The 14180-nt window shown below is 39.6% G+C and overlaps 1 protein-coding gene across 1 annotated transcript; it reads right to left on the bottom strand.

Annotated features, from left to right (window-relative positions):
• Positions 1–5762: 5762 nt before the first annotated feature.
• LOC141052550 (probable G-protein coupled receptor 141) lies at positions 5763–6647 on the bottom strand. Its single transcript, XM_073549806.1, has one exon. It carries the CDS (start codon positions 6645–6647, stop codon positions 5763–5765), a length of 885 nt encoding a protein of 294 aa, XP_073405907.1.
• Positions 6648–14180: the final 7533 nt, after the last annotated feature.

Raw genomic sequence — 14180 nt, forward strand, 5'->3', positions numbered from 1 at the left:
ATGATGTGTTTTTTTCCGCGGCGGAATCGCTTCGCGGTAAAAAACGCAGCATGCTCATTAATTTAGTGGAATCGCGGCGATCCCGCACCCATAGGAATGCATTGTTCTGCTTACTTTCCGCATGTGGCTGTGCCCACCATGCGAAAAGTAAACAGAACATTTGAGGATGGTATCCACGGTCCGGAGAAGAGGAGACTGTCCTCCGGGCTCTGGGCACCATATCCCTGTAAAAAATAGAATTTAAAATAAAAAATATTGTTATTCTTACCTTCCGGCGTCCCGTGCAGCCTTCCCGCCATTCTCCACGCTCCCGGTAATCCTTTGCGAGAATGACCGCGATGGTCATTCGCGATGACGTCGGAGTGCAACGTCATTACGAATGACCGCAAGACATCACGATCCCGCGAGAACGGACGCCATCGCGGTTATTCTCGCAAAGGATTACTGGAACCTGGAGCATGGAGAGAGGCGGGAAGGCTGCGCGGGACGCCGGAAGGTAAGAATAACAATATTTTTTATTTTTTTTTTATTATTTTTTACATCCTATCTTTTACTACTGATGCTGCATAGGCAGCATCAGTAGTAAAAAGTTGGTCACACTCGTCAAACACTATGTTTGACGAGTGTGACCAACCTGTCAATCAGTTCTCCAAGCGATGCTACAGATCGCTTGGAAAATGCTAGCATTCTTCAAGCTAATTACGCTTGCAAAACGCTAGTTTTTCCGCTGGAAAATCGCGGGAATTTAAAATGCGATTTTCCTGCGGAATGGAAACCGGAATTCTCGCGGTAATTTCCGCGAGAGTTCCGCTATGTGTGAGCGTAGCCTCAAGGAGATTATCCAGCAACAGATCCCCGATTCTGTTGCTAGATAATCTCCTTGAACCTGTCTCGTCCTGCTGCTAACACAGCTACTCTTTTGCACTGCTGGAGTGATATCATCTTCTGGTGAGCTGGAAAACACCTCTTGATTTCTTTTTTCTAGGCAACAAGCTTTATACTATATAATTAAAAATTCATTTTACTTTGAACGTTACAATTTTAAGAATTTAAGAATTTCAGACAACCCTTTTAATATAATTGTATTGTTTATTATTACCAAATATAACATATTCATAATAAAATAATGTTATGGACAGTATGCAAAGAAATTAATTATTTTACAACACCATTTAATGAGACTCTGATACATTAAGGACATCATCTAAGTTTTTCTTTTTCTCTAATAGCAGAGAATAGTATAAAATGATAAATGTAACCAGCATTCCCTTGTCAAAATCCCCAGCTGCGCCAGGGGTCCCAATCAATCTTTATTTGCTTTGCTGCAGCAGTTATGTTTTGTATGTTCACATATTCTCTGCAGTCTATCACTGACGTCAGCTGTGATGTAACATAGTAACATAGTTTTGAAGGCTGAAGGAAGACCTTATGTCCATCTAGTTCAGCCTATTTTTAGTGCAGCTTTTCTGCATTGTTGATCCGGGGGAAGGCAAAAAAAAACCCCCACAGAGTAGAAGCCAATTTTCTCCATAGGGAAAAAATTCCTTCCCCTAAGCTGGGTCAACCATCTACCTATAATATTATGTTATTCGTAACCTTCTATACTGTTACTCAAGAGAAAATCATCCATTCCTTTTCTTAAATTCATTCAATGAGTTGGCCATCACCACTTCCTCAGGAAGAGAATTCCAGAGCCTCACTGCTCTTACCGTGAAGAACCCTCTTCTATGCTGGTGCAGAAATTGTCTTTCCTCCAAACGAAGAGAATGCCCCCTTGCTCTTGTCACAGTCCTTGGTACAAACAGTTCATTGGAGAGATCTCTGTATTGCCCTCTGATATACTTGTACATATACAGTTGTGGCCAAAAGTATTAACACCCCAGCAATTCTGTCAGATAATACTCAGTTTCTTCCTGAAAATGATTGCAAACACAAATTCTTTGGTATTATTATCTTCATTTAATTTGTTTTAAATGAAAAAACACAAAAGGGAATGAAGCAAAAAACAAAACATTGATAATTTCACACAAAACTCCAAAAATGGGCCAGACAAAAGTATTGACACCCTCAGCCTAATACTTGGTTGCACAACCTTTAGCCAAAATAACTGCGACCAACCGCTTCCGGTAACCATCAATGAGTTTCTTACAATGCTCTGCTGGAATTTTAGACCATTCTTCTTTGGCAAACTGCTCCAGGTCCCTGATATTAGAAGGGTGTCTTCTGTAAACTGTCATTTTTAGATCTCTCCACAGGTGTTCTATGGTATTCAGGTCTGGACTCATTGCTGGCCACGTTAGAAGTCTCCAGTGCTTTCTCTCAAACCATTTTCGAGTGCTTTTTGAAGTGTGTTTTGGGTCATTGTCCTGCTGGAAGACCAATGACCTCTGAGGGAGACCCAGCTTTCTCACACTGGGCCCTACATTATGCTGCACAATTTGTTGGTAGTCTTCTGACTTCATAATGCCATGCACACGGTCAAGCAGTCCAGTGCCAGAGGCAGCAAAGCAACCCCAAAACATCAGGGAACCTCCTCCATGTTTGACTGTAGGGACCGTGTTCTTTTCTTTGAATGCCTCTTTTTTTCTCCTGTAAACACTATGTTGATGCCTTTGCCCAAAAAGCTCTACTTTTGTCTCATGTGACCAGAGAACATTCTTCCAAAATGTTTTAGGCTTTTTCAGGTAAGTTTTGGCAAACTCCAGCCTGGCTTTTTTATGTCTCAGGGTAAGAAGTGGGGTCTTCCTTGGTCTCCTACCATACAGTCCCTTTTCATTCAGACGCCGACGGATAGTAAGGGTTGACACTGTTGTACCCTCGGACTGCAGGGCAGCTTGAACTTGTTTGGATGTTAGTCGAGGTTCTTTATCCAACATCCGCACAATCTTGCGTTGAAATCTCTTGTCAATTTTTCTTTTCCGTCCACATCTAGGGAGGTTAGCCACAGTGCCATGGGCTTTAACCTTCTTGATGACACTGCGCAGGGTAGACACAGGAACATTCAGGTCTTTGGAGATGGACTTGTAGCCTTGAGATTGCTCATGCTTCCTCACAATTTGGTTTCTCAAGTCCTCAGACAGTTCTTTGGTCTTCTTTCTTTTCTCCATGCTCAATGTAGTACACACAAGGACACAGGACAGAGATTGAGTCAACTTTAATCCATGTCAACTGGCTGCAAGTGTGATTTAGTTATTGCCAACACCTGTTAGGTGCCACAGGTAAGTTACAGGTGCTGTTAATTACACAAATTAGAGAAGCATCGCATGATTTTTCAAACAGTGCCAATACTTTTGTCCACCCTCTTTTTTATGTTTGGTGTGGAATTATATCCAATTTGGCTTTAGGACAATTCTTTTTGTGTTTTTTCATTTAAGACAAATTAAGTGAAGATAATAATACCAAAGAATTTGTGTTTGCAATCATTTTCAGGAAGAAACTGAGTATTATCTGACAGAATTGCAGGGGTGTCAATACTTTTGGCCACAACTGTATATTAAGTCTTCTCTTTTCTAGAATAAATAGACCTAATTTTGATAACCTTTCTGGGTATTGTAGTGAACCAACTCCATTTATCATTTTAGTAGCCCGCCTTTGAACCCTTTCAAGTTCAGTAATGTCTTTCTTGAGCATCGGCGTCTAAAATTGCACACAATACTCCAAGTGTGGTCTGACGAGTGATTTGTACAGAGGGAGAATTATGTTTTCATCTCGTGTCCCCAGAACCTCTTCTGTCTGTATGTATGTCTGGCACAAGACTCTTGAGGCCAGTGAATGACTGTTGTGGATGCATGGCACATAATTACTGCTTTAACTGACGTTTTAAAATCATTTATTTGCTATTAGATAAAATATATTAATTCTTGGTTAACACCTTCAAGGGGTTTAGAAGTTCTAAAATCTATGCTCTTTTACGCTATTAGGAAATATGAATGTAATAGTGGGAAGCCCTCCACTGGAAGAGATGCTACAAAGATCTCTCATCCATTTATTACAAATGGGTCAACTGATTTAAGTGTTCTGTAAGGCCAAATTCAGACAAGGGGTGCTTGTTGCAGATTTTCCATGCAGACTCTACAGCCAAATATAGCACAAAACCTTAGCATTAAAAAATGGCATAAATTTTCTATACTATAAAGTAAGATTAAGCTAGATTCATTAAGAGGTGTGCACCTTCTTAATGCATTTGGCTCATCTTTCAATTGTGATGTGTCAAAGACATAAATATATTAACATTCCTAGCATAAATTACAATCCTTGTGAAGTTGTTATGAACTTGTAGGATGCTGTAGGCTATATCCCCCTCCTCGAAGTGAAGCTCTGCCCAAATTTCAAAAAGTTGGTGAAGCCATCATAGGCACAAAACTTTGGCAACATTTTAAACAGTTTTCCTCCAGAATTCTGCTAAAACCTGCTTGATGAATTGGACCCCTTATTTTTAGTGTTTACCTTAAACCAGGGTTCGCCAACTCCAGTCCTCAAGGCCCACCAACAGATCATGTTTTCAGGATTTCCTTTGTATTGCACAGGTGAAGCAAGTATAACCTCAGCAATACTATGGAAATCCTGAAAACATGATCTGTTGGTGGGCCTTGAGGACTGGAGTTGGGGAACCCTGCCTTAAACCAACAAGAAAAAATATTAAAGAAGCACTCCCATCAAAGTTTTTATCCTCATAATATATTGCAATCATCATATTATATTATTATATAGCTCTGTGTACTTACAATTGCTCATTTTGCCCTTCTACAAAGATAATTCTTCTCTTTTCTCTTCTCTATGTAGAAACAGGAAGTCTCTTGTCCCTGCATTTATCATCCCCCTCTTCAACTCCTGACTCAGCTGTTGCCAAGTCCCCCCTGCCAGGATCCCATGGAGCATGCCACTATACGTTTTGTTTTCCATTAATAGCCCTCTACATTTGGAAACAAATTGCATCTCTGTGTCAGCTCTATTACAGATCCAGAAAAAAAGCTTCATAATACAGTCCTAATTCAAATTCATAAGTCCTAAGTCAAAGATAATTGTTTTTTGTGTCAAAGTCATAATAAGTTTCAATAATACCTGTGCAAAATACATTTTAGGGCAATCTAAGTTAGAAAGATGCTGTTAATTTTCGATTTTCTCAAAGATACTTTCCCTCATGCGAGGACCCATATATATAAATATGAAAATATACATATACATACCATTGAATACAAATTACAGCAGATCCAGGAGCAGGAGTATACCATATATACAACCTGTACAGATGCCCTGGGGCTCCTGTAGGTAATGGGGGCTCACTGAAACCCTACAAGGAACTCAACAATTGAAGGAACCGAGCAAGTGAAACTAATAGCTCACAATTACCGATAGATATCTTTTAGAGGGACACCTGTTTGCTATTTACCAGATAGCTGACAGCAAAATGTTCCTTTGCATTCTGTAAGGGATATAAGCAACTGCAGAGTTCAGTTGTACCAGGTGCTTCCATCCTTGGTGGACACTCTAGGTCTAAATCCTGCCCGCTTTGCTTCTGATCTTGTGTTTGACAAAATTGTGCATAAAGAGGCTGATTTCCCATTTCATTAAATCCCCCATCTGTCGATGCAATGGCTGTGGCTAACAAGTGGGCTTGTAAAATATGCAGTCAGATGGTCCTCTTTAAGCTTAGCTCTAGTTTTGTGCAGCCACATGAAAAGCTGAAGTACTAGAACTGGAGAAGGACGTAAAACAGCAGTGGCTACCAGAAATTCACGTAGTACTCTTCTTGCATAATTTCATCATGTCCAAAATGGTATAAACTGAAAAACCTTTTGGTAATACGTTTTTACTGCAAAGGAAAGAAAATCTAAAGAACTGAGTGCAGTTATGCTCAAACATATTTCATTCACATAGAAGCATTCATTTGCATGGTGCACATAGTAGATCTTTAACATATGGAACGGAAAGTAACACGTTATCATGACCAAAACAAAGAAGAGACTTTTAAGTTGGACCCAGGTTTCCTGATGAGCGAGAATAGGTCTCTTGACTTGTTTTACGACTTTAACAATTATAAACATCTGTACAGCCAAAAGACAAGAAATCACTGTGAATATGATGGCCGAGGAGATATAGTTCAGTATAATCACAGCTTGGCTCTCAAATGCATCATGAAATTGGAAGCACTCTGTTTCATTGAAGTTAGCAGATTTACCATATTGTGTGAAAACCAAGGGGAGGATTATAATGGATATAAACATCCACGTTGCTCCACTGACTCCTAATGAGTGGAGGGTCCTGTAAAACTCAATTTTATCTTTTTTCTTAAAGAAGCTGATGTATCTCACGGAGAGCATGATGACGTAAAATATAAAAGAAACATAAATATGGATGTGTGTGATAGCGCTTACAATTCTGCAGAAAAAAAGTCCATAGCTCCACCTCTTCTGGACATAGTATGCAATGCGAAAAGGTACAGAAATAAGAAAAATACCATGGACCACCAACAGGTTGATGACTGATGTAGTTGTCACAGACAGTCTGTTTGTGCCAGTTATCAAGAAGATCATTAGACTTGTTCCTGTTATTCCTCCAATAAAAATTACTATATACAATGTAATCAGAATGGGATATGCAACACTAGGGTCTATGAAGCAAGATGTTTGGTTCATTTCTTCTTCCATATTGTTTTTTTTCTTAAATTATTGTTTGAGTTTTATTCTGAAGAGCATTTCATATGTGCTTCACATAATAAATTTGGGTTCCAATTTTCTATTTTCTGTGCGTTACAAGAAGGTAACATGAATAACACTGCTACATCATTGGTATACATGGATTTTGCCCATTGTCCAGGGGTTATCGAAAAATTTTTTTTTTTTGGGTGTCTTCCATCGACTCCTCCTAAAGAGAAAATGGGAATTAAAAAATTACATCAGTTGCAAAAAAGATATCTGTTCATCAAGTTCAATTAGGGGCTCATAGACCTTTAGGGCAAGTGAGGACCCATCTGCAAACTGTGCACCTCCCTAACTGAAAGCAAATTGGCAAATATGTCCCCAAATTGTTGGGGAGGAACAGTGGTCTGGTGGTCGAGTGCTTGACACGAAGGACAAACACGTGAATATTTTAACACACTATATGATCTTTTCTTTTGAAAATGCATAATAATGTAGACTAATGAGCCCTAAAAATATTCCCTATGCTGTGTCCTGCTTGACAGTAGAGGTTGGCACCCGTAGTTTCTACGGTTTGGCACCCTCACTCGTCGGCCGCTCACCCTGTTAACCCTATTGTGTCCCTTCTATAACTTGTGAATTAGAAAAGTCATCCCAAAACCCACCCTGATGCCCAATAGGATACAGGTTAGCAGAAAGGGTTTGTGAGTAATCAGACCAAGGCCATGGAGAACTGGTTATTGTCTCATCACCAAAATCAATGTGTATATAGCTAGCTGAGATGTTGTAGCGGAGCCAAGAGTCACCTATGTCCTCCTATCCTTGCTTGATAGACTAGTAAGTTATATATAGTGTATCCAACCAGGAATGTCCTATGTGCAGAGGAACAGATTACATTGCATCACATTAAATAAAGCGGGAATAAAATCCTAGCAAAAAGAACACTTATTTCCAGGATAAATGCCAGACATAACAATAAGAAATATACCGCTAAATATGTTAGAAACTTTTGATAAAGAGACCAGGGTACGTAGTCATATACTAATCTTATTCATTTGATGGAGCTCACCAGCTAAATGGCAGGAGTTCCTATTCCCATACTGAATCCTATTCAGGCAAAATGCATAATGAGGTCACATGTAGCAGTGCCCTGAATCAATACTCGACACATTCCACCCCCCAAAAAAAATTCTTAGGGCTTCATCAGGGGATCGAAGGGCCACATTCAGATAAGGTATGCTCACCTTACACGTTGGTATATTGCTAATTGTGATGTCTGGCATTTATTCTGGAAATATGTGTCCTTTTTGTTAGGATTTTATTTCCACTTTATTTAATGTGATAATATTGTCACCTGTTTCTCTGCACATAGGACATTCCTTGGTTGGGTACACTATATGTAACTTACTACTCTATCAACCAAGGATAGGCAGACGTAGGTGACTCTTGTCTCCGCTACAACTTCTCAGCTAGACTCCAAAAAAAAAGGAAGTATGAAACCAAAATATAAATAAAACAAATCTTTATTGACTACATAGTAAAAAGATATAGTAAAATTACATTTACATATAGGGACTAAAAATGAACAGAATGAGCTCCAAGAGGTCTACACAAAAAAAGATTTTATATTTATATGCAGTTACATATGCTTAGGTAGAAAGTATAAAATCACCACATCACAAGAGGATTCCAACACTTGATAAAATGCATGATATAAATTAACTCCAAGTGGGAACCAAGTAGATCATGTGTGGTATAACAGTAACAACCAAGTGACAGCAAACCTAGCAAAAAAATTCTAAGTGAATGGTAATCAACAGAATATAAGGTGCAATAGTGCACAAGTAGTTAGCAATGAAAGTCAGCAGGGTATAAAGTGCAATAGTGCAAGGATAAGAAGGCAGGCTATGGTTAATATAGAGGTGCAAGTACCCAGTATGCTATTAAGTAGCTATATGACCATAATGCTGCACATAAATCTGAGCTGACCATCAATAAAAAGGCATATTTACCGTGTAGACCAGCAGGAAGAGGGCCCCAACGCACGTTTCGCTAGTAGCTTCTTCCAGGGGGATGACACACATCCCCCTGGAAGAAGCTACTAGCGAAACACGCGTCGGGGCCCTCTGCCTACTGGTCTACATGGTAAATATGCCTTTCTATTGATGGTCAGCTCAGATTTATGTGCAGCATTATGGTCATATAGCTACTTAATAGCATACTGGGTACTTGCACCTCTATATTAACCATAGCCTGCTTTCTTATCCTTGCACTATTGCACTTTATACCCTGCTGACTTTCATTGTTAACTACTTGTGCACTATTGCACCTTATATTCTGTTGATTACCATTCACTTAGAATTTTTTTGCTAGGTTTGCAGTCACTTGGTTGCTACTGTTATACCACACATGATCTACTTGGTTCCCACTTGGAGTTAATTTATATCATGCATTTTATCACGTGTTGGAATCCTCTTGTGATATGGTGATTTTATACTTTCTACCTAAGCATATGTAACTGCATATAAATATAAAACCTTTATTTGTGTAGACCTCTTGGAGCTCATTCTGTTCATTTTTAGTCCCTATATGTAAATGTAATTTTACTATATCTTTTTACTATGTAGTCAATAAAGATTTGTTTTACTTATATTTTGGTTTCACACTTACTTTTTTTTTTGAGTCTAATATAGTTTGAGGTGTGTCCTCTATAATTTTGGTCTATTTTTTGGGATTTAACATCTCAGCTAGCTATATACACATTGTTATTGGTGATAAGACAATAACCAGTTCACCATAGCCTTAGTCTGATCACTCACAAACCCTTTCTGCTAACTTGTATCCTATGGGCATTAGGGTGGGATTTGGGACGACTGGTCTAATTCACACTTTCTAGTAGGGACACAATAGGGTCAACCGGGTGAGCCGCTGATGAGTGGGAGCACGATACCATAGAAACTAAGGGTGCCAACCTCCACTGTCAGGCAGACAACAGCATAGGGAATATTTTTAGAGCTCATGAGTCTACATATAAATATAAATTGACTTTCCCTGATTAAGACCCTTACTGTACTTTCTATTGTTTTTACTTACGTATATGTGAATTTGAAACATGGACATTTTTTAGCTTTTCATAATTAAAAGTTATATTTTAGGTGTCCATTTTTTCTTGGTTGTTAGGCTATGTAGGGGCTCATACTGTATGTAAGGGCTATGTGGGGGCTTATGCTGTACATAGAAGGTCTGTGTGAGCTCATACTGTATGTAGGGAATGTCAACATACTTAAAGCAAACCTGTCAGCAGGATTTAGATAAGTAAACTTCAAGCATTGTCAGGTTGGCAGTATTAAACTGATTAAAATGATACGTGGGGTAAAGAAATCTGTCTTGTGGTTCTTGTGTAATCAGTGTTAGAAGTTTTCATTTAATGATATACCTGTTCTTCAAGGCGGGAATGTAGGCAGAGTCTTATCTTCCTGTTCTAAGCCAGAGAAACCAAGGAAAGACCTGCCTACAAGCCCACCCTACCCCTCTCCCTCTGCCAGTCTATCACCAGGACATTCAACTGGGTCTACCCAGTTGAATTCAACTAGTTTACCCTGACTTTCTTTGCAGCCCCTGCGACCAGACATTCTTTTGTTCATAGGCGCCGATGATTTTCATGGTACCAAGTGGGACATAAAAAGAAAATTTTGTACTGTGTTAGTGATAGCCAGTTGAAAAAACATTGCTGTCAGTGGGAAAAACAAAATAATAATCTTATAGTTCAGATACCTTTTAATGGCTAACAAAACTAAAATAAATGATTAATGATGAGCAAGCATTAAAATGCCCAGGTGCATGCAACTCGAGTTTCGCAAATCGTAATGTTCCATTGCCTGACCCTTGTAATGAGTATAATGGAAGTCATTGGGAATCTAGAGCATTTTGCCGGTGTACCCTCCTCCCCCCCTTCAGAGGTCTGGAAGGGGTCTAAAAATTGCTGAAAATGATGGAAACAGCACTGAAATGGCATGGAAACACTTTAGGGAAGACCCGTGGACACATCTCTGAATCTCAGGTCACTGTTGGGAACAATGTTGTCAGAGTATTACTCCACTTTTACAGACTGACAATAAAACATACAGAACGACAGTTAAAATGGATTTGACTGGAAGAAATATGAAGAAACATTATTTCCAGGATAATGACTTGTTTATTAGGCAAAATAAACAATAGAAAAAAATGCTCCTTCACACCATGTTCTATGTTCACGCGTAGTGTTTTTGCTGCGTGCTTGCATTGCTTTCAATGCTGAAAAAAATTCTACAGGAAATGTAATTTTATCATTTTAATACCTTATCTGGCCATGTGGTATGTGTGACATGATCAGACACTTTCTGTTTTATTTATGAAGAAGGGACTATGAAAGTCACAATTTTTTTTTCAGGGCCATTAGGCTGCCATCACTATTTGCAGATGGCCAACAGGTGGCTTTTACTATTGTTGGAGGGCCAGCAGGTGTGCTTCATTATTGTCAGAGAACCATCAGGTAGCCCTCACTCTAGTTTTAGCGGGCCTGCAACCAGCTCTTACTAAGCATTGTTTGAGGGCCAGCAGACGGCTATGCTTAGCCATTTATTGCTACTGTAATATAATTTATCCATCTAAGGTGGGAACATTTTGTTTTTCATACTAATATTGTAAAGTTTGAAGCTTGGAGGGCCAGAAGACAGCCTTCAAATGTATACTGTAGAGGGCCAGCAGGCTTGAACCCACTATTTTTAGAGATTTTTGGTAAAGCACATTAAAGCTAATGTTTACTGTAAATGGAATGAGGCCTACAAATAAAAAAACACAGTAGTTACAGTCAAATATGGTGGATTTTCAAAGATATTTTTGAGTTTATTTTGCTTGAATGTGTGCAAGGCATCTCGAAATGAGAAGACTCCCAAAGGATTTTGGGTTGCAATGTAGTGCCCGGGGTCAGAAAGCTGTGTTTGCATCCGAGGTTATGGGTCTTCCAGCAGGACAATGACCCCAAACATACTTCTAGAAGCACCCTGAAATAAAAGGAAACAAAGCACTTGAGGGTTCAGAAGTGGTAGGGCTGCGTTATGGCAGTCCGTTAGACGGACTGCGTTACACCGCGGCATAAAGCGATGTAACGCAGTCCGTTAATGCTGCCATTCCCTGACATTATCTCCGACCTACAGGAGGGAGACTAGACAGAATCGGTGGTGCTAGGGAGTGATCTGATTGCAGGTAAACTTCAAGTAATTAATCTGTCTAGCTATTCTTTGACTCAATATGAAACTAATCTCTTATCGAGGGAACTTTCATTTTCACCTACCAAAACACTTGACAAATTTGAATTAATCAAAGATATATATCTTTTTTGTAGACAGGTCACCTTCAAGTTGATGTGCCATCAACCATCCATTATTGACACCCTTCCAGAGGAAGATCGACAAACGTTTTGTGATCTCCTTGAATTGTTGACTGAAAATCAGAATGGTCAAGGTAAAAGAACTATGTTCTCCCAAAGGCTGCCTTCTCAGGCCACACCCTCATTTTCCTTGTTCCCGGCGGTAGAAATATTTTTTAATGCCACCTGCCGAGACATGCAAAATCTTCCAGTTGACAACAACAAGGGTACTAACTTGAGTCGGGAGGAAAAACAGGCCTTAAGGAATTTACAGAACAATAAATCTTTCCTTATAAAAGAGGCAAACAAGGGGGGAAACATTGTCCTGTGGCCAGTGGAGATGTACCTGAAGGAGGCCTGCAGGCAATTGCATACTGCTAAGTACTATAGGGTTTTACCATCTGATCCCACGGAGACATTTAAAATCAAGATTGACAGACTGTTGAAAAGAGCTTTTGATTTGGGCACTATAAATAAAAAAGAGCATGATTTTTTAACCATGAAACATCAAATAGTGCATACATTTTATATGCTCCCAAAAGTTCATAAGTCAATACAGGAACCACCGGGGCATTCAATAGTCTCGGGAATTGGAAGTCTTTTTGAGCACGCATGTACTTACTTGGATTTTTATTTACAACCCTTTGTTCCCTCTCTAGGTTCTTACATTAGAGACTCCTCTTATCTTATTAATTAACTGGATGGACTCATGTTGAACAGAAATGTTCTGATGATTACGATGGATGTCGAATCCCTTTATACTTGCATAGAACACTCATTGGGCCTCCAAGCTGTCTCTTACTATTTGGATTTGCGACCATCAGGAGATCATTTACATGACTCCTTTATTCTGGACTTATTAAGGTTTGTGCCCGAAAACAATTAGTTTGTTTTTGATCGTTTGCTCAATTAAGCAGATATCCGGTACCGCCATGGGTGCTAGGTGTGCACCCTCCTACGCCAACCTGTTTTTAGGTTGGTGGGAGGACACATATGTACATCATCCTCCTTTCTTTTGGGCACATGTCATCAAATGGTACCGGTATATCGATGACGTTTTGTTTTTCTGGTCAGGATCATTGGCTGAGTGTGAAAGTTTTATCTCAGTTCTGAATTCTAATTCTTGGAACATTTCTCTTACCTCTAGCATTTCCAGTGTTTCTGTGGATTTTTTGGACCTGAGAATTACTAAAAATGGAGAGCGGGTTTGCACCTCTCTTTTCCGGAAGGCTACAGCTTCAAACAGCCTGCTTCATTACAGCAGTTTTCACCGGCCACATGTCCTTAATGGTATACCTAAAGGACAGTTTTATAGAGTCAAGAGGAACTGTAGTGAACAGAATCAGTTCCTAACAGAAGCCAGATCACTCTCTACTCGCTTCAAGGAAAGGGGCTATCCCAGGCGAATTATCACCCAAGCCTTCCAGGCATCTGACCGCAAGGAACGTAAAGAAATAATCGAACCAAGACAGCGGAAAGAATTTCCAAGTACCAGTATTATTACTACTTACAATAATCGGTGGACAGAAGTTCACGATATTCTTTGTAAGAATTGGAAGATTTTGCTAAGTGAATCTAGAGTGACTCCGTTCATTGGTGAATGCCCTAGACTCATTGCCAAACGGGCAAAAAATTTAAAGGACTCTTTATGTGCTAGCCACTTTAAATGCCCTACTGAGTCTCTGGGCAGGGGGATAAAATTAATTGGTACATACCCCTGCGGGGGTTGCACAATTTGTCCATTTGTTGTGTCTAACACTAGTTTGAATCTTTCAGTTTTTCCAGGTTGTGTCCGGACTACTTTTTATTTGAACTGCCGCACACGTAATGTTGTCTACATTATGGTTTGCAGTTGCCCGAAAGTGTATGTAGGCCAGATGAGCCAAGAACTTCGTCGACGCATTCAACATCACTTCTCGAACATCACGTGTGCACGAAGGGATCAGGGCCTTGGCAAACCGATTACCTCTTTGGCCAATCATTATTTACTCTGTCATAACGGACTTCTGGGGAAAACTCGCATTATGGTGGTTGACAAGGCTGAGACCTCAATAAGGGGTGGATGGCGCACTGATGTGCTATTAAGAAAAGAATCCAGATGGATCTTTAATCTACATAGTTTGGCACCAGACGGC

Source organism: Dendrobates tinctorius, unplaced genomic scaffold (genome assembly GCF_039654945.1).
Source record: "Dendrobates tinctorius isolate UK_male_01 unplaced genomic scaffold, ASM3965494v1 ptg000162l, whole genome shotgun sequence".
Classification (NCBI taxonomy): domain Eukaryota; kingdom Metazoa; phylum Chordata; class Amphibia; order Anura; family Dendrobatidae; genus Dendrobates; species Dendrobates tinctorius.

Excerpts from the sequence above, each read along its gene's own strand:
- LOC141052550 (XM_073549806.1), bottom strand. The coding sequence starts at position 6,647 with ATGGAAGAAGAAATGAACCAAACATCTTGCTTCATAGACCCTAGTGTT.